The 26,069-nt window shown below is 40.3% G+C and overlaps 1 protein-coding gene across 1 annotated transcript in view; it reads left to right on the forward strand.

The window, feature by feature from the left end:
* Positions 1 to 26,069, forward strand: part of ank1a (ankyrin 1, erythrocytic a) — a 92,705-nt gene that overhangs the window by 34,918 nt on the left and 31,718 nt on the right. The window contains exons 2-3 of the mRNA XM_053325545.1: positions 22,958 to 23,059; positions 25,805 to 25,903. Coding sequence (XP_053181520.1) covers positions 22,958 to 23,059; positions 25,805 to 25,903 — 201 coding nt within the window. The remainder of the gene's footprint in view (positions 1 to 22,957; positions 23,060 to 25,804; positions 25,904 to 26,069) is intronic.

The following is a 26,069-nucleotide window of genomic DNA, read 5'->3' on the forward strand; positions in this document are numbered from 1 at the left end:
ACTGTAAAGTACCCAAAGCTGGCAATACATGTGTGGTGACATCTGTTTTCCTGTTTATTCTTGGATACTGAAAATCAGGAATTGCATTAAATAGTATTTATAATGTACATAGTGCAGATTGTTTACCTGCTGACTTTTAGTTAATGCACAAGTTTCAGTTTAGCTTGTTTAGTGGTGCCTTCATGTAGTGTAGGTTTACTCTCGGAGGAGGTTTCTCCTCTTTAAACACCCTTGTACTGTAGTTTATCTCATCTGGGGCACATCCCCTGTGATGTGTTCAGATCCTGTTGAAAAAGGAACTGGAGACCAGATAAATCAGGTGTCTTATGGGATTCTGAGAAGGGCTCTTTACAGTCCAGCTCCTTGGTAATGATGCTGTCTTGTTAAAACTCCCCTTGAATTTTTTTTCTCAAGTTGAATAATTTAGTAAGGGTCCATTTAGTTTAGATACTGTGTCAGCCTTTCATGGGGAACTGGCATGGATTAGTCGAGCTTGACTCAGAGCATTAGCACTTGATGTTCATCCTGTACTTGAGTATGATGGACGGAAGGTGGATGATCAAGAGAGAAGCTGATGCACTGCACAACTGAAACAAACAGGACTGATGAATAGGTGTTTTGAGAAAAGGTTCTTAATGCTACAGCCATCTGTATATTGCAGCTCCTCTGTACCTTATTGTTCTCATTGTTCTCGCAGGTCCATTGAGTAGCAGAGAGCTTCTATGTCCCTGCCGAGTCCTTATTCTAATAAAAGGTCTATGCACAGTAATTCTCAGTCACTGAAACCATACAATACATATATATATATGACTGTATGTATAATGGCTTTGTTCTGTCAACTGTATAGGCAACCTACAGGCCAATGTACAGTGATGTTCAGAAACAACACATTTTTAAAATCCCAAACTCCCTCTAAGTGTTAATCTAGGTGATTTAACAGTGTAATTTTCTGAACAGTAAAGTAAAACCATCTCCTACAATTAAAAAGTAAAAAGTGTTAATAATAGATTTTTTTTTTATTCTGCAGAAATTCAGGAGTTTGCGGCTACTACTGGATACGCTGACTTACAAACTTTTTCTTTCAGCTCCGCTAAGACCAGAAATGTTTCATGTTATCTCCCCTTTATATTATGCAAATTTCGCCCTTTGGAGTTTTCTCGCAATTTTTATTGCAGTTCATTACAGTAGTCATGTGATGATTTAAAACGTTTCAGGCGACATTGTAGATTACCGTAGATCTTGTTTCCCTTCACCATTGCAGATTTATGGGTTCACAGGGCTAATTTTAACCAACAGCAGACATTTACTTTGCATTTAATATTCACACTTTCATATTTATTTATGTAATTTTCAAATTCTTCACACATTGTAAAGTAAACTGAGTGCATGATGGCTAATTGGTCTGGACATGTTTGATGTGTTTTTATCTATTGTTGTGTGTTGATTTTGTGGATTTCAGTTAGACAGCTTTGAATTGATCACAGACAGTCTGTTGTAAATGAGCAGTAACATACTGTATATTGGATTCAATCTTCATACCGAACAAAATTTTAATTTGACTGTCACTTACAAAAAATTTGGCTGGCACAGCTGAGAAAATATTACCCATTTCATATTTTTCTGTGGTTTCATCAAGTTATAAAACACACTTGTGTGTGACAAAGAGGCCTTGTTATTTCCTGTTTCACCAATGCCCCACTCTCAATGCATTACTTTCTAATCATTCTTCCATTTCTGTCTCCCACACTCCTCATTCTTTTAATATGTGCCTCTTTTTGACTCACACTCTACTCTCTTTTGACTGCTGTCTTCATGCTGCTGCTGCAGCTGACTCTGTGAAGGAGTGGCCGTACTCAAAAGGCCAACTGAGGATTTTAATGGCCATAAAGCAGACAGAGACAAAATGATGTGTCCTTTTTCTTTTCTGCTGTACATGACTCATATTGGTTGTCTTATGCTTGTATTGGAGATGGTGTAAAGTATACCCAAATGCCAAGGGGCTGCTAGTTAGTTGTCCAGAGACTACTAGTGTTATCCCTTTATCCTTCTCATCTACAGCGTAACGGTTTGAGTTCCCTCCGCGTGTCTGCTCGCTACCCCAAGGCTTCCAGAGGCTCCACAGCAAATGGCCTGTTACTCTTATCAGCACCTCTCTCCCCCTCTGCCTCACTTGGTTTCCCCCCTCCTCCTTCTCCTCTTCATCCTCCACCCCATCGCCCCTCTCTCCCTGTCATCACTAGCCGTCTGCTACTTAATCCAATTATTCTTTTAAGCTGACACGCTCTGTAACTCACCACAAACTCTACAGATGATGCCACTGTGCATCACATACACACATCATCACACACATACAAACATGCATAACAACAATACTGCACAGACAGCATAATAAGCAAATTACTGCAAATATTTCTCACAAATTAAGGTTATGCAAAGTGCAAATTCATGTTTGGAACATTTTTAAAAAAGGATTGAATGTAGAACCTGCACTACAGTGTTTTCTGCTTGTTTTTATCTATTTTAGGGTGTCCTAACAGAGGCTTTGGCCTCTGCTGTCACTCTCTGATTCTCTGCACCCTTGAGGTGACATCACCTGTTTCTATGTTTTGACCTCCACTTCCCTGCTATGTATGTACCATCTAATGCATCTGACACTCCACCTGACATAGAAGGTTCTGCTCCTTCTTTGTATGTATGTTGGTGTATTTCTGTCATTAGGAGATCAAATGTCCTCACAAGCCTAGAAAGATGAGCAAAATCCTCAGAGAAAAGTACATTTTGAATGTCTTTATAGGAATATGTTCAGGTTATGAGTTGAATTTCCAGGTAAAATTAGAATCATGATGAACTTAGATTATGGTAAATGGTTTGTTGAGCATTAGGACTTTGGTTAAAAAGAGTTGGTTTACATTAGAGTAAAGTTTAAGGCTAATAGTGTTGTACAGAAATACAGAAAAGTGAGTGTATGTGTACATAGGCACTCATAATAACCTCACTCTCTCACTAATCTACAGTTTTCTACTTAAATCAACAGTTCATGTACTAAATAGCCTTCTAATACAAAATAAATGCTATTTTGCCGTGTCTAAGTATGACAGACCGCATCACTGCATTTTAAAAATACAAGTGCCATACAATTTTTGGTGTAAAGTAAACAGTAAATGTGCAGTCCTGGATTCTGCAATTCCACCCCAGTGAAAATCTTGACAAGTATTTCTACTGCAAAGGAGCACCAGGCGTCACAAAAGGAGCTGTGTTCGGTTGTTTTTGGTGCTGATGCTGCAGTCAAGAGTAACAGATGGGGTTTGTTGTGTGCGTGTGCGTGTGTGCGTTTTTCAGGGTGACCGGGACCAGAGCTGGCTATTGTAGGTGTTTGATCTGAATCTTAACAGAGAGAGCAGACCTGATCTATCCCTCTGTCTATCTGAGACCTGATCTGTCCCTGTGTCTGTTGATCTGTCTGGCTGGAGGAAGAGGTCTGAGAAACGTCTGTTTGTTTTATTGTCTGTCTGATACTCTGAGAGTAGTGGACAGTCTTGGTTGTTCTCTCTATTGATCTGGAGCTGACAGGCTTTTGTTAACTAATTTTTCATAAATAACTGTTGGTATGACTCTTCCTGACATCCCTCTAGAAAGTATATTGCGGATCATCTGCAGACATTATGCATACATTATAAAAAACTTTTTTTAAAATGTTTATTTGCCATGAAATAATACTGAATATATGCATATGTGCCTTATTTCTCTGTTTCTCAGACACAGGCCAGATGTGCGGCCTCACTGTATGTTTTTTTTTCTGTATTTAAGATATTTTAATGTCATGAATGTTGTTTTTGTGTAGCGTGGTCCTTCTGCACATACATGGTTGTATGTTTCTATATGTGAATTCTGGGTAAGTACACTTGTGTCTTTATACCACTTGCACAAGCAAGATATGAGGGAATCCCGACTCACTTGAAAGTAGGTTTTCGCAGCTTTTCAACATCCATCCTTGAGCCACAAACCATCAACACCAGATCCTCCTCCACCTACATCAGTGGCCCGCTGCCCAATGCTCACCACTGTATGTGTGATGCCCTCGTGTCGTGCAACATTGTGCTACCACACCCATTTCATTCATCCTAACCTGACCTGTTTCCCACAGAAGAGTTGTTTTGGGGGGAGGTTTGGACAAGCAGGGTGGGTAGGGTGGGGTGGTTCCTCTTCCTGCTCTCTTCTTCCTCTCCCTCCCTCCTCCACCTTGTTTTCTACCTGTGTTTCAATATAATGTTTACCTGTTCCTCTTTGAATCTTTCTCATTTCCTTGCCATTGTTTTCTGTCCGCTCTGTTGCTCTCCTCTTGTGTCCCCTCAGCCTGCCCCTTCCCCACCTATTCTCTTCTGTCTTTCCATCTCTCTGATTCTCACTGTTGCGATTAACTGGGCTCTGTCTTTATGTCGTATGTCCTTTTAGGCCCACGCCGTGCATCGCTGGCTTATCGATCAGGACAGTAGTGTGAGCTCTGAGATGCCGGATGGCCAAGGAGTATGGCACTATGATGATGAAGTAAATATCTGCAACACGTATATCTGGCTTTTCCTACTTCTATATATTTATATATATGTATATATATTATGTATTTATGACCATCCTGTACCTGTAACTTAAAGTTTGTGTCACTGTTGTTGCTCTGCTGTTGTTGTTGTTGTTTTTTATCTCTCTTATTTTCGTTGTGTGTTGCTTATGGTATTGTACTGTAGTTCTGGTTCCTTTGACTTTCTAGTGTTGCTGTTGTGCTGTGAGCTGATTCAGTCAGGTGTCGTGGGATCAGGCTGGAGCTTTTTCTTTGTTCCTGTCCTTGCTTGACATATTGTACTAACTTGCTGATTTCTTTATTTTTTCATTTGGTTATCTTTATTTTGCGTTTTATATATATATCTATATATATGTATTCTGTATTTATATATGACGTGATTGTGTATTTGTATCTATATTAACATCTATATTGGTGTCTGTGATATCTCTGAAGTTAATGTTCTCAAGCAGCATATTACATAGCAAGAGTCCACGGGCAAAATATAGCTTTGATATAGTTTCCATAGACTTGATACAAGTTTCAGTACGTCTGCGTATCCTTCTACACAAAGTACTTCACACAACACAGGTTCTAAGTAGTGATAACGGAGAACAGTCCAAGTATTTTTCCTGTGGGTTCTTCTGGTTTATAAAATATGCTTGTCATTTGTGTACCACTGTGTTCGTGTTTAGGGTTAAATCAAGATGTGTGTATGTGACTGTGAGATAGAGAAAGAAGTGTGAATTGAGTGGGGGATGTATGTGTGTCTGTGTGTGGAGAGGTGTGTGTGGGTGTTTTGGTCAACCTCTTTACTTTTATCAGCATGTTGTGTGCATGCTTTGTGTCTGTCCTTGCATGTCTCCAGTTTGTGCATTGGATATAATTTGAATGTCCGTCTGTGTTGTGTCTGTGCCTCAGTCTGTGTTTGTGCATCTTCTATTGTGGTGTTTCTGTGGAGTGCTATAGATATTGTGGTTATGTCTCTCCTTTGCCTGTGCCTTTGAAGTGTCAGTTTTGTGTTTGTGTATTGTGGCTGTTGTGTATTTCCTATATCACTGTTTGTCATGTGCTGTGCCTGTGTTTTGTCTGGTTTTATCTGTTAAATAGTCTGGGATACGTTTGCCAAAGGTTTTATTGTACCTATCTAATAGATGATCTTGAATCCATTTCCAATTTGTGGAGGAGGGATCATCTAAGTGCAATAAGGCTGCTGGCAAACTTGCTCCAGACGACTCTTTTCCCCGGATGATTTCCCCTCAAATCCTAGCTCTCCCTTGCTCTAATGTCAAATTCCTAAACCTACTCTTCCTTTCTCCATATTGCTCCCATAGACTTTGGAGCATCATTGAGGCTGTCTTTACTAAAATCATCTTCAGCTGGAAAAGCAATTTGGAAGTGCAGCAACATAAAAACATCTAGCTAAAAATAAAGATAAGGTGAACACACTTTATCACAGTATGAAGTAAACACATAGATGGCAAGTGGCAATAAGTATTCAAATCATCATCAATGACAGTTTCCTGGCTATCGGCCCAACACACAACAATATGGAGTGTTGTCTTGCCCTCGGTGGTGCTCATGAATGTGTGTGCAATGGACAATTGTATTTTGTTATTTTTGCATTTTCTTTTGCCTTTTGTGTGAGTGAGTGACTATGTACATCATCACTATTCATTCAGTCCCCATCCAGCTGGGACTAATTCCCAAGGTTAAAAAATACATATAATAAAGTAACAGTAGAACAGAGAATTAGCTGACCCTCCTGTTATTTTGGAGAGGAAGTAAGGTGACTTCTGGGTGAGAGTGGAGGCATACAAACTGTGTGCCCAGAGTACAGAGACAGAGAAAAAGAGTGGTGCAGTGATACATTGTCCTGAGGAGTACCCCCACTGGCCCACAGCCAACATAGCTGTGGAAACAACGGCAGTATAATCCAAATCTCTGCAACTGCTTCCCTCTCTTGTATATACTAGTGAGTGCAGGGACCATCAAAAAATACTTGGCAGGTGACTGGATTAACCATCAGTCTGTCACTGTCTTATGACAATCTTACCTTACGAGATCACTTGAGAATCCTCATAGGATGTTGGTGGTTCAGACATTAGCACATGACCAGAAGCATGACAAGACGGACTTGTGATATTGTTATTATGTGAATCCAGCTGCCTCTCATGGTATTCAGTCTTGGACCTTAAAGGAAAACTACAGTTTATTGTAAAGTTTTTGTACCTCCAGGCATCAGTTTTAACAATTATGATGAGGTTGTACTCACCAAAGTAATTATTGAGGTCAAGGAATGCTGTCACCTTGCTAAAAACAAAATAAATGATCTAAACTGTTTCATTTGGAGGTCAAACTGAAAGTGAGTAATGTCACACAAATCCTTCAGTGTTCAGGAAAACTCTGTGAACAACTACAGTAAGCACAGTAGGTCAAAGTTGAACCAGTAAGTCTGTCTACAAACTGCAAACCCATTTTCACTTTTAAATAAGTTTTACCAGCCTGGGGGTTTGTTTGCGTGTCTAAACTTCTGACTGATTGTGTTTGCTGCTTCATTTAGATCTACTTTTAGCAGTGGGTACAATCTTATCATAATCAGGAGATGTAACAAACCAAACTTTTTCCTTCAAGAATTTTATTGATCTTGGCTGTCAGGACTGGCCCACTGGCCATACTAAACCCAGAAGCCCTCAGTATGATGCTGATAAGCTGATCAGCAGCTTGGTGATAGAACATTTTTAGCAACCCTCAGAAATCAAACTGGTCTCACAAACAATGACCTGTTCCCTGTGGGCTGATTTAATTTACACAAAAATCTAACGCTACATCAAATGCACTGTCCTGCCCCACCCCCTCTTTTAGGACAGAATTGTGAGATGTCAAAGGTCTGTGTGAAGGCCCCGTCCCCTTTGCCACCATTAATAGTTAGTAGGCCTGGAGAATATCCCTTATCATCCCACAGCTCTAATTACCCCTCAGTGGGTCCTTGGAGACAGATGCTCAGGGAGCCAAGCCCCATTCGTCACAGTATGGCTGCATGGCAGACTCAATATGAAAAAAAAGCAAACTGTCACACTCTGCACTGTCACATAAATTCTCCCCCGTCTCAGTTTCTCTTTTCCAGCTGCTCCCCAGCCCACTGTAGATGCAGACTACATTATGAAGCCCATTCATGTCCAGCCACCAGCAGTTGGCTGTAATTTGTTTCGGCTAGGGGGGCAGAGTTTAATTTACATGTGAAAGGCCATGGCATATTCAAATATTGTAACTCTCCTTTTTGTCCCAGGGTCATTGATACCAGCTTCACAGAATTCAGATTAAAGGTAGAGGGGGCTGTATTGCTATTGTGCAGAAAATGCAGAAGTCGTGTAATAATGTCTCAGTTGGCCAGATACCAACTTTAGGAGGAAGACAGGAGAGCAGGATTCTCCTCGTCTTGCCTGATCTTTCAGGCTTTTTTCACTAGTGAGATGCCTCTTGGGAGCAATCCGGCCTACAAAGAATATTTTCAGTGGTGCCATCCCAAGTAACTAAAACCTAAATGGCTTTATAAATCTGCACTACAATAATACATGGTCTACAATAAGTCTACTATACATGGCTGAAATTTCCTAAAATGATGTGAAATTATCATTGAAAAGTGGATGTAGGATTGTGATTGTCAACATTTTCTTTATGAAAAGTAGCTGAAAGTACTGTAGTTATGATATGTTCTATTAAATATGGATATTACTGGTTCAAACGTCATATAAACATATTAATATGAGTAAAGTAGAAAGTAAAAAGCATATGTATTGTCACAAAGCAAAATGAAGATAATTGAACTTTGCAGTCAGTGTTTAGTGTCTAACACAAGGATTTACTTAAACCATGTAGACACTTTTTCACCTTTCAAAGTCAGATTAAATCTTTTTTTCTCCCTCTGTGATCCTTTCAGAACTCCACCTTGTCCACCAATTTATTTTACACCTGTAATGTATTGTATGCCTTTTCATTTCTCTCAGCTTTAGCCCTTAGCACTTAGCCTTCAAGTTGTTCATGTGTTCTTTTACCCACTTTTTCTAACTTGACAAGCAATTTAAATGACAGTTTTTACTTTGGTGACCTTTTCAAACAGCACAAGTTGTTACATTGAGACCTTAGGTGCCTTAATCATCATCAATTTGAGTTTTGTGTCTTTGTTTACTTGACTTACACAAAGAGAAAGAAACTGAGCGACAATCAATGTGCATGCATGCGTGCATGTGCATGTATTTTTAAGTGAATGCGCAGAGTGCATGGTAAGGTGGACGTATACTCCAAAAGAAGTGCTGGTCGGAAAGTTGGAAAGCTGTAGGAAGTGCGATGGACAATCTGTCATGCTCTGTCCACATTGGCCAGGTGTGTATCGGTGTCGGTGAAAAACCACATTCCAATCAAAAGCTGTCCGCAGTGATGAAGATCCCAGCTGTCTGAGACAAGACACAGAAGAATGTGATGGAAATCATGGCCTGAGCAGAGAAACTGCTGCTTCCCATAGCTGAAATTTCATATAGTGTTTTTTACTTGATTTGAGAGATAGTCAAGATGGCAAGTCGCCACATATAGTTTACAGTTATAGCCTAACATTCTACCAGCTTTACTGGTCTAAACAATGCACACAAGTCACAGCAAGTTTTCTTTTGTCTTATTACTGAACAAAAGCATCCAGAACATCTGAGCACCTATTACTGTGCTGAAATACTGTATTATTGTTCTTTTATATAGCCTATCTCAAACCCTAAAATTTCAAACAAAGTGTGTAGGCAGGTTTATGCTGGTAGTTTGTGGTGTCTTTAGTATTTATGTATTGTATAGTAATTGTAAACTACCAATAGAGATAAAAGTGGAGAAAAATTATGAGACAGTACATGTATGTACACAATACGTGGTAGTTATTCTAACCCTTAACAGAAATATATATGTTTTAGGCCCACCTTATCCAGAACCCTCAGTGTGCTTGTTGAATGAGTTGCACATCTCTTACTGGTCTTCTGCTCCAAAGTCGACTGTACCTCCTTCATTATAATGACCAGCCACTCACACCACCTTTCAGTGTTCTTTAAAAGTTTTAACAAAAAAACCTTTGCATTCCAGTGGTTGGACAAGAAGCTGCACGACCTTATTCACTTTGAGTATACCATTGCCTGAAGTGTGCGCCTGCATATGGAGGGTTGCTAAGAGTTGCATAAGTGTGTGTTGAATGTGAGTGAGCGTGTGTGTTATGCACCAGCATGCACTGCATTGTAGGTAAATGTGTGTGTGTCTACGGGTGCTTGAGTGTGTGTGTGTGAGTGTGTGTGTGTGTGTGTGTGGGTGTGGGTGTGGGTGTGTGTGTGTAAATCTGTATGTGAGGCAGCATTAAAGTAGGCAGACTGAGGAAGAGGACTAATAGATCATCTGTCTTTTAGCTGACCTTGCTCTGACTGATGAGAGCTTCTATCTTAATTGCTTATATTTAATATTTATTAACAAGTCAATCTTAGATACACCAGGCAGCTCATCATCTAGCCCCTGAGGCAACAGATATTAACTGTTCAAGTGGAAACCAACATGGATATATCAAATATGTATATATTTGTTAATTAAGAGCTGCCTATACGTTGATGTCTGAAAAGGTCTAGCTTTGCTGCAGGCAGCCACTCTGTTACTTCAGTGTAGATAAGATTATGATGGAAGGTGTGTTACAGGAGGGAGGGAAGGAGGGCACTAACTCAGCAAAGCATTTTTCTGATGAAGATCCCATCATACTGTCAACGAGACTGTGGAAGAAGATACACACATCCATTCACTGACGCACATACTGAGTTAAGCTCCACAGGCACTTTTATTTTTTATCAGTTGCCACCATGCTCAAGACGACTTCCTCCCTTTTCGTTGTTCCGTATTCCTCTTGCTCTTTTCAACACATTTCTTCTTTCATCTTTTCATTCTGTTACCTAACAGTGTCCGCCCTTTGCAGTGACAAATTAGTCACTGGTGCTGAACTGAGGCAACAAATGTTTAAAAACACTACTGTACCTCCTTCCACATATAATGGTAATGAAAGCATAGACCTACATGATTGAGGACAGGACAGAAAGAAAAACACAGAGAGGCAAATGACTAACTGTGACAAGTTTTGTTCAGGGTCCTCCACAATGTTTGCCAAAAACAACTAATTGTTACATACTTTGTTACATTCATGACATTACATTCATTCTGCAGTAGGTACTTCAGCTGTCAGATATAGGCTGATTTTAGCTCAATTTTACATCACATCTGTACTGGTGTATATGTCAGCTGATTGCAATACAGAGATGCCCTTTGATTGAAAATCAATCTCTCAATACAAATATGACTGTTATTGCAGAGACAGAGACAAGAGTACCACTAAATAATGGATAACTTAACACATAGAAATTAATAACCCATCCACAATAGGGAATTTAAAATAAAAAATAATTTCACTTTTAATATACAGGCTTTCCTTTGCCACATATTATTGGATATCATATTTCATTATATTTCCAGTTTTTTGGAAGACAGATGGTTTTGAATTTGTTTTTTATTTATCTGAATTGTAATTTGTACATGATAGTACACTGACACGTTTAATTTCGGCCTATGTTTTCCTAATATCCCACTCAATACCTTTGTCATGCTTTTTATTATATTGATACATTGATATCAGTATTAATCTTAAAAAAATAAACTGTCTTGATCTACAACTATAATAATGATTAATAACCCAAATATTTTAAAACCAACTAGAAACATCAGTCCATAAGATGATCAGGGTTTTCTAGACTTGCCATTTGGCATCAATGTTAGCAACCATTCAATAATTTTCTTGTAAACTACTGTAGCATAAACTTTGCTTTTGAGTAACGGTCACTACCCTCCCTGTTCTTGGACTGAGAAACATTTATTACAGTATTGCTACCGTTACCACTTTCACCTCTCCTACTGATTTCAACAGGCTTTCCAACTGAGGATTGTCAGTGAGTCCATGAAATTATTAATGGATATAAAGAAAACAGACGAGACTGGTTGAGGATAAATAGGTGCACCAAAAACTCTGCAATCCTACAGCAATAAACTGGAATGCAATAGACAATTGTAGACAGATGATAGATAAAATAATGGTTGCATTTTGCTCTTGGTTATAGATCTCTGTACTTTATCTGCCTCAAAGGGAACAGTAAAGTTGATTGTTTCTGGTGATTTAATGCATTTGTGTTGTGTCACTTTAACTGAGTCACGTTTGATCAACTCCAAGTCCTAAATAGTGGAGCTTGTATAGCATAGTATCAGGGCAGTACATTAGGTCTGAATAAAGTCTGAAAAGTTGGGCCACTTCAGCTCTGTGTCTATTAACCACACTGATTAAATTATGCTCTGGCTGCTGGGATCCTGCCTGATGCTGACTCAAGCCCAGTTGTGACTGATGGTTAGAGCCTTTGTTTTAAATTATGGAGTCTTTGTTCTCAGCTTCCTTTCACATACCCTTTACACACAAGAGAGGGTGACCTGGAGAGTTGTGAGACCAATTCTCTCCACAGTGATGCCTTTTCTTGCTCCTCTTGCACTCTGCATTTCCTCATCCCTACCTCTCCACTTATGAAGATTAATGGTAGCCTGGACTGCGCTGTCGTATTGCTGCTGTCATTCTTCTCTATTGCCTTCATCTTTCCTGCTCTCCTCCCTTGTCTGAGCATTTCTAACTCCCTGTTTTTGTCTTCCACAGGTCAGTCTGGCTTTGTCACATTGAGGCACATGCATTTGTTGAGACGTCTTAATGTACCGTATGTATGATAATATGCAATATATTTGAGTGAGTTGGTGTGTGTGCTCTGACATGTGATATGTAATCTATGCAGAGTGAAAGCAATTTTAACACCTGCTGCTTTTAATGCTGAGTTAAACCGCTCTCCTGTCAGTTCAGAGGCCAGACAAGCTTAATGTTGCTTGTGAGGAGCTGAAACACAGGATAAGGACGTGACCGGGTGTGTGTGTGTGTGTGTGTGTGTGTGTGTGTATATGTGTGTGTGTGTGTGTGTGTGTGTGTGTGTGTGTGTGTGTGTGTGTGTGTGTGTGTGTGTGTGTGTGTCTTGTGCCAGGGCTGCAGTAATCAGCCTGGCCCAGCCCATACTCTCTTGGAAGCTGCTGCAGGCAAATACTGCAGAGCATCATGCTGCCACTAGAGGGCCATTATGCCAAATAGAAATCATCCAACCTTGCTTACTGTACAAATATTGCTCAAACATTTGATATCTTTTGCAAACACACATGCAGAATGTCTGTTTTGAATTTATAATATTACACCTACCCACCCTTCCTCCCTTCTCAGGCTTGGAAAGGCTCTTCAGGAGAATAAAAATGGTTTATACTAGGATATGACTGTGGGGTCATATATGGGGTCTCAGTCATTCAGGTCATGGTATATCTTGAGGTGCTATTTCAAGGCCAACTAGACTCATTTTATAGGCTCTTGAAGACTGAAGAAGACTTTTGGATGAGAGACTAAGCATTTCATGATATTTTTAAACTGGAAGTTTAAGGATCAGTAATTTCCAGTTCCCATGTGTATTACAGTCCCTGCTGCTTGCTACCACTTCATCTGTGGACTTGGAGACATCCATGTACCTCCTATAATTCACATGTCTTGAGCCATTCCTTTTTTACCTGGCAGTAAAGACCTGCACTGATACTGAAGCAACATGCACATGATCCAGCTAGGGATCCAGCTAGGCTTCCCATTGGAGAATATTGTCAACTTGGTTCATCAGAGCATTTATCAAAGCTAGAAACATGCAGGTCAGGATCAGCTCATGTCTGCAAGATGCAGGTGTTGGACTATTGATTTATTTTTATTTTTATACCACTTCAATCTCCCTTTTTTACTCTTAAACCATATATTTATGTGTTTCATATGTGTGGTGTTAGTAGCATAGTGTATACGAGAGGCAGTGAGAACAGGGTCCGAACAAGGGCAAAGAGTGTGAGGTTGAGGAAAGACAGCTGATAGACTATCAGTGTTTATGTTGATTCCTCCCCCACTTTTTTAAAACTCAAGTCTCTGTTCACTGAGTCCTCGGGACACGGGCAATAAACCAACCACAAACAGCACACGTGGACAGCTGTAGTCCTTTATCCTGCCAACAAGAGGACTCGACACAGGGTGCAGAGGGCACGTCTGTCCCAAACCTAAATCAACTCTGTTACAAAACAGGAGTGTGTCCTTTGCTTTGTAATGACTGGATCTTCCCTCATTCAGTGAGATTCCCTTCCTCTTGAAGAGTTTGTGTAAGATCGAACACAAGATCTTGCACATCTTTGCACTCTGGAGAAAATTTTGTTGCATGTTTCTCCCCATGTCTCCCATATGACCTATAATCTCTCTGCTGTAATTTCCAGTAATGACACCAAGGCCTCCCAAAAGAAACCATTTCAGTAGTTTAGGCTTTTATTGAAGTATGTCTTCATAGAAGACCTCTGTCATCACTCACTTGAGTCTGCCACACTTGAATCATCTCTTATCAATAAGGAGATGATACCTTATCATTGTTCTTCTCATATGTGTTGAGTTGGTCTTTGCAGGCTGAGGCAGAAGATGTTTATGTCAGAGGGTAAGAGTTTCAGTCCTTTTTAATGGAAGACCACGGGATAATTTGTCATGTCTTCATGGACATTAGTGTCCGTTGTCCCCTGCCCCACATTCTTTGGCAGTGGAGCTCTCATCACTGTCCAAACTCAATACTGTGGACAGCAGAGACATCCCACGTGATGTTTTTGCCCAGGTCACGGTCCAGTGCCACTGAGTAGTGCGTAGCCTTCTTTCTACATTGCCCCCTCCTTCCCTTCTCCTACAAGCATTTATCTCTCTGCATGGTTTTGGCAGCGATGTGCTTTTCCCAGCATTTAGCCAGGAGAGGGAGAGAGGAGGGGAGAGGTAGAAAAAAGGAGGCCTTTTCAAGCAAGGAATGACGGACGCTTTATTAAAAGAGGCAGGGCCTTTTGAGAGGCTGGCCCCTCTGTGCTCCCCCCGCCCCGTGTGTCTGGCCCATTGTCACAGAGCGGTGGCAGCAACCCCCCCGCCAGGCGCTTTGTCACTGTAAGTCACCTCACAGACTGAAACAGAACCGCTCTGAAAAAACACACCCATTCTCCACAGTAACTCTAGGCTATTCTGGTATTGCCTGGCCCGTGAAAAAAAAGGATTGTCTAGCTGTCACAAAACATACAGGAGACATGGAGATGGGCGTGACGTGTGTGGAAGAAGGGACAGGAGAAAGAAGGGATAAAGTTGGGGTGATGCACAGTGTTGGTGTGCAACAAAACCCAAAAGGTGGTGAGGATGTATGAGGTGGAGAGCAGAACATAGAGTGTGATGGAGGATAGAATAAAGATGAGAGAAAAATGGAGGAAATGTAAAAGGAGCTTTAGGCAAAAAGCAAACTGGGGCAAAGTTAGAAAAAAAGTTAGAAAATTTGTGATACAGAAGATGGAAGAAAAAGAAGAAAAAAGTAGCCAAAACATGAACCAGGATGCAGGCAGGAAACCCATGGTGAGACTGTGGGGTACCCATTGGTTTTCAGCTGTGTGTGAAATGTGTGTCTTTAGATACAGGCAGCATTCCTCCAGAGATAAACCCCTGGGCCCCCCATCCCCTCACCCCCACCCTCCCCTGTCTCTCCACCCACCTCGCCGGGTCCTGCTTACTCAAGTGTGTGTGTCTGATCGTGTGTGTGTGTGTGATTTCGTGTTTACGTTGGACAGGGGTCTGCGTGCCCTGTACCGCAGCACTTGCAGGGGGCAACAGAAAAGACAGCTGTGAATCTGAGAGAAACAGAAAACGTAAGAAAGAGAGTGGAGGGCCAACAGGCATGCCAGTCAAGACCGTCACTTTTGGAGTGAGTACTACAAACTCTGCTGTTCTTCGTCTCCTCTTCACTTTTCCTCCTCTACTACTTTTTCACTTTACCTCTTTTTTTGTCGCTCTCTATATCTTCATATTATTTATCTCTAACTTCTTATCAAGTCTTTCATCGCTGTCTTTTTTTGTAATGTTTTGTTCTGTTACAAAAATCTTTGGTTGCATTTTCTCCGATATAATGCACCTGCCAAAGCTTCCTACAGTATCTTTATCCTTTTACATTAGACAGTGATTGGCCAGTACTTTTGTAACTGGCTTTGCTCCCAGTCTTAATCAATATGTTTGCATATTTACTGCTTTTTTTCAAAATTTAGCACAGGCTTCTCTCTGTTGCTCTGTTTGCTAAGTGCTATTCTGTTCTTCGGCCCTCCACATCCAACTATTTTGGAGACTAGTCCACTTGTTATCAGTCTTGAATATGCCCTCGTCTTTCAGACTGACACTGACAAAGAAAAATGAAAGAGACAGAAAGATGCAGTGAATGGAGTTGTTGTGCAAAGAAAGGACACACTTATCTGTCACTTGTGAAATACCGTCTAACTTCTTATAGTTTTAGTTGAAGCTCTAAAGATGTTAAGAAATGTTACAAATACCTAGAAAGTTCTTACACACCAAAACATAACATCTCTTGGTCATTAGATGGAGCCTCCCATTGCAACATGGGAGGGGGTTTGATTACTTGGGACTATCTTTGAGAGTTTTGATGCATGCATATACAAGATTAGTCCAAGTGCGTATATATGTGGGTGTGTATCGTGTCCTGTTTTGCTCCTTAATCTTGTTTTTTACTTCACTTGTTCCCCTGTTTGATGTTCAGATTGTATGATGTCAACCTGGATTAGCTGTGGTAAGTAAACTGGAGGTCAGTAAACTGATTAGCGGGTCAATTAATGAGATCCTTTCAGCATGGCTTCACTAAAGACTATAAACTGTTTAATCGAGTGAGCCAACAGAGCTAATGGCAACACAGGGTACAAGTTCACAAGGACCTGCTGCCTAGATGTGAGTGAGCGGGTAATTTTGTGAGGTTTACCTAGAAAAACTGTCAGCAGCAGTTGTGAAGATTTACTGTAGATGATGCAACTCGTAGAAATGTGTGAAGGCAAGTCAGTGGAGTTTAATTATCTTCGAAACTTTTGCTGTCTGAAACTTTTTTTGCCTTGTCATTGTATCATTAAGTTCCTCCCTTAGAATGAGAGAAATTTGTTTGTGAAGAGACTAATTGGCCAGTGGATATTTAATGATTAAAAGGAAAAATTGTAACTTAAAATGACTAAAATACCCTAAAACTAAAATGATAGATGGAAGAAGTACTCCAATGTTTTACTTACTGCAGTGGAAAAATACTTTGTTGCAATTCCTGCATTAAAAGTCTTATTCAATTAAAAGTACAACTATTATACTTACTTATTGTATCAAAAATAAGAGTGATCATCATGCAGAATGGGTCCTTTCAGAGTGATATTATACGCACTAAATAACTGAAGTATTACCACTGGTGACATATAAGCAGCATTTTAATGTTGTAGCTAGTTTAACTATTTTATACATGTTGGGTAATTAAATCTTGCTGAACTGATCATTCAAAAAAAAAATGAAATTAAGCATAATTAAATAGCATAAAATGGAAAAATTCTGACTAAAAATACCTCAAAATTTTATGCAAGTGCTTGAATAAATGTACTTCAGTGGGTTTTCTGTGGTTATTTTAGCAGTACACTATTGAAGCCTTATTCAGTTTACAGTGTAAATGTAACTTCTTTTATATGTGTTTGACAGCTTTAGTTCAACTGTCATTTTATGGATTATAGGTCAGTCTATATCTGGTTACTCTGAAGTTACTTATATATTCTTTTTCTGCCTCCAAACTGTTCTGTATAATTGCTGTTGTGTTACTGTGCAGTAAACCACAGGATGTTTACCATATCTTGACGCTATACTCCATAGATTCCAAACCCTATCTCCACCTTAAAGCTTTCACCCTTTTTGTCATCCCCACAAAAGATTACAATAACCATGACAATCTCATCTACAAGCGCAGTGGCTGCAGAAGGGCCAGATATAAAGAGACAATCAATGAGTAAGGCAAGGGCAAACAGTGGGATACAGAGAGGGGGGGAGGCTAAGAGTGTGAGAAAGTAAATAGTAAAAATGGGACAAGACGCTGTGCTACTTATGGGGTGCAGAAACAGACGCACAAACGGTTAGGCAGATTTACATACAGACAGGCAGTGTAGAGTAGGGGAATGTAACAGCTCCATCCCAGTGCTTCACTTGCTTCCTGTAAATGTGTCCATAGCTGAACAGTCCCAAGGGTCTCAATCTGACTGACTCTACACTTACTACATCTCTGTAGCCGGAAACAGCCCTGTGTGCTCAACCTCTTCAAGCGGCCCTGAGAGATGAAGGCAGAAATGGAGGACAGAGAAAGAAAATCAATTTCTAGAACAAATGCAAGTCAGCAGAATTGGGTGATGAAATAGCTGTTTAAGCACTCTGCAGGAATTTCCATATCTACTGCTCTGTGTTCCTCTAAAATGTATATAAACCATCCAATCACACTGTTAGTTTAAATACATTGTGATATTGAATTTTACAGGAGTAAAACAGCAGACATAGCCAGGAGCTAGTTGTGTTTGCACAAAATTGTATTGTTTAAAGTTCAGGAAATTATTGCAAGAAAATAAGAACTTGTGACATGCTGAACATACGTTCAGTGTGCACCTTATTTTCATCTTTTCGCTGGGTGTACAAATAGCTGTTGTGGCACTTAAAATATTTATGATTTGCACCTGGTGCTGTGCCTGCAAATTCATGCTGTTGTTGTTGTTGTTGTTGTGTGAAAGAACAGGAGAAAGAGAGGGACCATGCCTATACATTGTGAATTTTATGTTAATTTTAATAGAAATGCTGAGATTCTCTGAGGCAGATAATAGTTCTATAACATCAGATACTGCGATTGGCGTTCAGTGGAAGGGCTTAAACATTTGTCTCTTGATTGCACTGGCAAAAGAGTGCTGGTTCTTTTTTTTCTCTTGCAAGGCCTGTTCAGACTAAGCTGTCCAGACTGTTAGTAAGGAGATGTTATTTCAACAAAGGTAAATCTGAGGGGTGAAAGGATGACCAAAGGAAAAAGATAAAAACTCTACTTATATATACTTATATATTATATTTGTTTCTTTTATGGGGGCTTGTGAAAATACATTTTCAACTCTCTGCACTTCTAAAAACCCTTCAAATTCAACACTTTTAGATGGAAAAACCTTCATTTGGTTTAACTTCCCATACTACACATCCACATTAAGGACCTAGTCTGTGATGAGGCATCACAAGTGGATAATGTTCCATTTTTAGGGTTAGGAGTAACGAGTAAGTGAAAAAGGTCAAGAACCACTGTAAATTATAGATCCATATGAAAATATTAATAGCTTTCACGCAATAAGTGCAGACATTTGTAGAGCAACAATTCAATGAGCTAGAAATAATGGATGTTTTTACCTTTGTAGTTACAGCCCTGAAATTCATCTTTGCAACTGACGAAATGACAGGAACAGTAACTGAGTGTTCAGGTGCTGAGGTGTAGTGACTGATTAAGTTTATCTAATCATTCATCTGACCCCATCTCTTATGCTTTTCCATGGAGACAGAGCGTCTGATATGACTGTTGCGCTTGTCCCTTATCATCTGTTCACGGCACAGTGTTTTCCACATCACTATCAGATTGATAAAATGAATTTCATTCTCCCACATTTTGGAAAGAGGGGGAAGGGTAACTGCTTACACAAAGATTTAATACAGATAGATACCATACAGTTACAACAGCCATTTCAAGCACACTGTGGAGACATCACTGTGTTCTCGTATTCTCATCTTTACAATTAGATCACACACATGATTGATCCTTGATAAAAATGATGATTCTTCAGGCCCAGTTGTCCGATGCAGAGGCTTCTCATGACCAGGCTGTTGATTTCAGGCATGACTGCTTGTGCATACACACACATACGTACACATCGAGTTTTCAAACACTGCAGTCCACCGGCGAGGGGGTGATGTCATTCTGTCTGCTGCAGCACCAGCAGAGGAAGCAAGCGAGAGGGGGAGAGAGAGAGAGAGAGAGAGAGAGAGAGAGAGAGAGAGATAGAGAGAGAGAGATGTAAGAAGCAGGAGATAGAGAAGGAAAGAAGGCAACAGGAAGCAAGAGAAGTCAGTTAGAGGATTTTTTATGATGAGATAGGGGAATAATTCTACTTGTAATTCTGAGCTTCATAATGAGGAACCTTGTACTGTCAGCCTGAGGACAGTTGTGTGCACGTTGCAAGACAGTGTGTGTTGATATTGCTAATGTTAACGGTGGAGCTGTTGAGCAAGTTATTGTCTATTCCTTCTGCTTCAAACTATATGATTAATGGGGTTGCTTTTTTCTGCTCAGCCCCAGAAGCTTTTCCACTCTCTGGGAATAATCAGAGAGAGGGACACCTAGCGAAATGTAGTGGTAGTATTTACCACAGAACATTTTTTAGAGTGCTGTATGTGCGTGTTTCCACTATTATGTGCTGTATGCATGTGCACTGTACATGTTTATTTCTGAGTTAAGGGATGGGTGCGGTTCCTTAGCATCCTTATCACACCACACCACACACTCACTCCTTGACGCAAACAGATATACACAGAAACACGAAGACACAAACAAAAATGCACAAGAGACAAGTTGACCACTAGGTGAGAAAGTAAATTTGCTGTAACCAGCGGATTCTTGCTTGTCGCCTTGTAACTTTCATCAGGCTGTTGGAGGGCAATGGTGTGAGACCAGGGGGGCGGGATGCCTACAGAGGGGCCTCAGTCAGGGTCACCATGGTGTTACCATGCCACTATATTGGGTTAGGCTGTGTGTGTGTGTGTGTGTGTGTGTGTGTGTGTGTGTGTGTGTGTGTGTCTTTGCATCAGCTGTATTTGCTCCTTTTTTCATGACTGGATTTTTTCCGTGTCAGTTTGCAAACATTTCATGCCACTGAATCCCAGTCTGCATTTTGCTACAGTGCAAATGTTGGCAGTTTATACCCATATAAAAACAATTTCATGAAAATCATAAGGTCTTCCATCTAATATTTATGTTTTGCCTCCAAAATACTTCCAAGTGCAACAGTGAGAAAGTGAATGTTTTCTATTATTAAACAATGGTGCATTAATAAATCAGATTCTTAGAAACTTTTGTGAATATTGGTGGCATATGACATACTTGTCCTTAATTTGGCCCTACGCAAAGCAGTTGAAGTTGCACAATATATACATCATGTAAAAGTCTTTTTCACATGGTTTCAAATTGTTCTTATTTTCTCAAACACATACACACAAACATTCACACAAAGATTTGTGTGACAAAACCAGGCTGTTTAGGCATGTTGTATCTTAGTATGGTGATCGTAACTCCAGTGACAGGTGTGTGTGTGTGTCTGTGTAAAACTGGGGGTTGTACTGGGGTCAGTTTGTTGTTCTGCAGCAGTCAAGACGGAGGACGCCTGTGGGTTATCATCTTCTTCCAAAAGAAAGTTAATGAGAGAGTCTATTCAGAAAATAGAAAGAGGGGGAACATGGCTTACCAAGGCAGCTTAGAAACTGTGAGTAAATAAAACTGAGACACTCAACAGACCAAACTAGCGTCAATCAAGTCTCAACAATATGAGCTGACATGATAACATGCACCTTTATCTTTTCTAATGTTTCATATTTTTCATATTTATCTTAATACCAAAGTATTATATCAAAGTATTATATAGGAATCTATTTTGTTTCTCTTTTTTCTTTGTGTGTAGCATTATCTAATCAGTGTTTTGTAAGTCAGTATGTGTGTGAGTCTGACTCAGAGGCTTTGTACTGCAGAGTATGTTAGCCTCTTAATAGTCTGTGAGTGACTGGAATATTGTCTGTGAGTAAACGCTAAAAACAAAAAACATCTTGTGAAGAGAATGACAATGACTGAAAGGCAAGGGGCTCAGCAGGAGTCGGTGTACTCGCACAGAAGTCCAGGATTTATTACTTTACACACAGGAGGCTGCATACTGTATGAAGTTCATCTGATAAGTGGAAAATGTGCCACTGTACATTTTATCTCTACGCCAGATAGGATGAGCAAGCAGCACATTATATCTGCAACTCAGCCATCAAGTGACGGTCAGATCATGTTTTGTTGCTTCATTCAGCTGGAAGCAACTTTTCCTTTCAAAGTTTCTTTTCCCCCTTGCCCCTACCTTTTTTTTTTTTTTTTTTTTAAGGGACCTCTCTCTTTGCTCAGTGTTGTGCCATTGGTGTCACGCTGAGGGTGTGTTGTGTCATTTGTTGCTATGCCTCTACTTCAGGCATGTGGGTCCTTTATCCTTTTTACTCAAGATCACTGTCAAAAGAGGACCAACAACCCTGTCACAACAATAGACAACACAGCTTAATGCGCCGTGTTATGAAGTTGAGAAAATGAGCTGCATTGGTGTTTTCCTTTTTGAACGGAATCTGTGAGCTTTGTAAATGAATTTATCCTCTTCATTTGTGTGAATACACATACTGAATGTTTGGACGGCTGTTGATTTTCCTGACCAGCTTGCTGAGATAGCTGGTTAGATGGTGGGGGATGATGGAGGGGATGGGAGAGAGGAGATTATGTAAATGAAATGAAAAAGGTGCAGGGTTTGCCGCAGTCGAATTTCTCCTCGTGGTTCTCCCAGTCGGTTGCTCCTGCTTCTCCTCCCTCGCTCTCCCCCTGTGCCGCATGAGTGATCCTGTTTCAGCAGCACCCCTGCCTGCCTGGGAGAGGCATGAAGCCTGCAGACACAAACAAAACACAGACAAAAACACCAGACGTGCCATGTGCCGGCCCGTGAGCCAGGACTCGCTAAACCCTCACTCTCTCTTTCTCCTTTCCCCATTCACCTTGTCGCTCTCTTCTTCTCTCTCTCGTTCACACACACACACACACACACACACACACACACACACACACACACACACACACACACACACACACACATAAATACAGAGTCCAGACAAAGAGCCTACAGTCTGCTGAGCACAACAGACAACAGAGCCTGTCAGTATTATCACACTTGCCTTATCACACTTGGGTACAGTGCAACAGATTTACTTGTGGTTTTGGTAGACCAGGAGACCAGTTCACACTCAGAGGGAGTCTGTACTCAAGTCATCTGTGTGACCAGCACACCCTAAACACACACACTTCAAGGTGCAGATGTAGGCTTTCAAACTGCTCTGGCCAAAATCTCAAGGGAGTAGTCAAATGAGAGGAAAACTGATGGATTGCATCTTGAATTAATTCAGTCCTTCAAATGACTTTGAAATTAATCAAACTCTGTCTCCCTCTCCACTTTCCCTCTCTATTCCTCTACTTCATGTGTCTCTCGCTGTCTCTTATACCCTGTACCCCCCCCTCTCTTTCCCTTTATGTGTTTTGCTTACAGGCAGATGCTGGCAACAGTTTTCTCCGAGCGGCCCGTTCTGGCAACCTGGACAAGGCCCTGGACCATATAAAAAATGGCATTGATATTAACACAGCCAATCAGGTGAGAGAGCTTCATGGTCCCCAGTTGATTTAGTTGAAGTTTAAAAAACATGCAAGCTCATCAAATAATCATCTTAATCGTCTTTTATTTATACCTGCAATTCTTGGCCATTTATTCATGGTGGGGTATTTCTTCTGTCTGTAAAACTGATCCTCAGTTATGCTGCTTTTTAGCATGGGGCAAAAATAGAAACAGAATTGAGTATTTATGTGCTGCAGTCAGACCTGCCAGGGTGTAGTCTCTCTTTCTGCTCTTTAACTGATTAAATAAAAATACAGGAGGTGGGAAGTCTGCCCACTTACCATTCAAATAAAGAACAGCAATGTGTGAATGGAAAAGGTGGAACATTTTAGCTGATGGCATTTCCAAACAGTGAAGTCACTTTTTTATTACTTGGTCCTGATTAGATCAAAACAGTCCTGCAGTACTATCCTACAGTATACACTGATACAAGTCAAAGTATTTGAAATAAAGAACTGACATGAATTTAATGAATTCAGTACGTTCTGTATCAATTTAAATAGTCGGTAGGAGGAATTGCATAAGATATTATTAATAGGTTTATAGAAAATGTATTGTTTAATTTGGGGTCTAATTCATAATCAGTTTGCATTATATTCTGCTCAGATATCCTCCATGTATACCATCTTTTTTTATATTTAAATGTGTTGTCATTGTCCAGTGTGCACGATGTGTCTGACTTGATCACTGTGCCGTCGTATTCCTGTTTGCCACCTGTGCACTCAGTCGTGCACTGTGCAGTATGTGCATGCTCAGATAGACTGTTAATCAGTGGTGTAAGGTGGCAGGTGAAGTTTACAGGGTCTCAAGGGAAGGCAATAAATGGGGTAGGGACATCTCCTTCGCCCCATCTCTTCCACAATGCCTCCTTTACTCTGAAGGTTGTTCCCAGAGTGTCCAGGAAGAGGCAGCGTTAGTGGGCTAAGACTGCTGCCCTCAGGCTACTGAAACTTGGCAAAAACCTGTATGTGTGTATGAGATTCCTTCAGCTCATTAATCTAACTTAGTCATGGTTTCCCTTCCATTCACTGATGCTGTCCTCAACATTTTGTAATTATTGCTGATAATGCTTCTGTCAGGTTTTCTATGAGGCCTATTCACAGGCCTCATAACGGATCTCAAACAACAACATTTTCATTCATGTAAAGTGACTCTGTACAGTAATTATTATTGTTGACAAATTCCACAATGGTGATGAGGAGAGACACCCCATGGATCATAAATATAACTACAGTCTGATGTATCGTATGAATTACAAGCTGTTGACATGATGAAATCTCCTCAAATACACAATTTCATTTCAGTGTTCTGTTCATATTCATCATTTGAAAATGTGTTATTTTTAGTGTTTGGTGTTAACTGTGTTAAAGTGATAATCTACAACATTCTTGTTTTACCCTGCCTCCCAGTTTTCAACATTTTGTACCATTATAGCATTTTTCAAACTATACTCTAGCAAATGATAAAATCCTAATACCACTGCTACCACTGGATGGTGGGATTTTCAGATTCTATACATAGTGGCTTCATAAAAGTGTCTTAACTCAGGCTTAATGCAGTTATTAACAAACCAAACTATAGCATCATATTTTCTATAATGTTTCTTACATTTATTACAAACACAGGTTGAAGCCGTACTGTACTGTATTATTATATTTTCCTGATAAATTGATTCATCATTTAAGAAAGTCTATGAGAAGTTTTATTTTGTTTGACTAACAGTCTAAAATTCAAAAATGTTTAATTTATTATCATAGAAGAAACCTTTCAACTGAAATCATTATCAAATAATTTAGTTGCCAACAAATTTTGTTGATACATTAATCAACTCATTGTTTTGGCTCTACACAAATAACCATACAAATTTGTACAGCATCAATTGGTCACCTAGTATGTATGCTTGAAACAGTTGTAGATTGTGACTTAAACATGGTGTTGAGTGTAATGTTGGCCAGGTGGAGGCTTGACTTTGGCAATTGTGTCTCTGTTTCTGTGTCCGTGTGGATACCTCTGCCATGGCTCGCACACCAGCACGCTGCCTCACTCCTGCCCTCCTCTTACTATGTTTTTCTTCCTCTTCTATCCCTCTCAACCTAACTGCACCACTACCCTCCCTCTCCCTGTTTGTGTACTGTTTTCTAACTCACCCTCCCTTTCTTTTTTGCCCCACCATCACCTCCCTCCCTTCACTCCGCCTCTCCTCTGTTTGCAGTAGAGTGATGGTGTGCTGTGGTCTCCCCACTCAGAGGAATAATATCAGTGGTGTGGGAAAGGTCCAACCTCACATGTCCTGTGCGGCTGAAGGAAGGCTGTGTGAGGTCAGACCTATCCCACACGGCTCGTATTCTTCCCAGCCACGAGACCAGCGGCCTGCCATCCCCCTCCCGTCCTCCTCTTCCTCCTCCACCTGCTCCTCCTCCTCCTCTCACCATCATTAATCAAATGAAAATGTTTACATCCTGATTTTCATTCCTGTAGACATTGTTTTTGCTAATGACCACTTTGGTTGTAAGAGTCTGCATGCATGGTGTTCAGTGTAAGTATTTGCCTGCTTTGGTTTGTGAGTGCTTCAGTCACTGTGATAGCAAACCCTAGTTGTTGTCAGTTGGCATGTGTTTGTGTGTATATTCGTGTGTTTATTTCTTTTAGATTAGGGAATATATTTTTTATGCAAAGCCTGTTTAGGACCCTTCAGTATGAGGTCTACTTTGCTCTGTCACTCAGAATGGGCTCAATGGGCTGCATCTGGCCTCGAAAGAAGGCCATGTCAAAATGGTGCTGGAGCTACTCCACAACGGGATCATACTGGAGACCACCACAAAGGTAAACAGTGTCCTACAGTGTCAGCTCAGAAAACCCACATATGAATTCAAAACTCATAAGCTTATATGATGATAAAGAATGCTGCCTTTAACAGTAAATATAACACTGAGCTCAAAAGACACTGATTTAATATAACACATAAATCAAAAGTCATTTTTAGACAAAT

Source organism: Scomber japonicus, chromosome 9, assembly GCF_027409825.1.
Source record: "Scomber japonicus isolate fScoJap1 chromosome 9, fScoJap1.pri, whole genome shotgun sequence".
Classification (NCBI taxonomy): domain Eukaryota; kingdom Metazoa; phylum Chordata; class Actinopteri; order Scombriformes; family Scombridae; genus Scomber; species Scomber japonicus.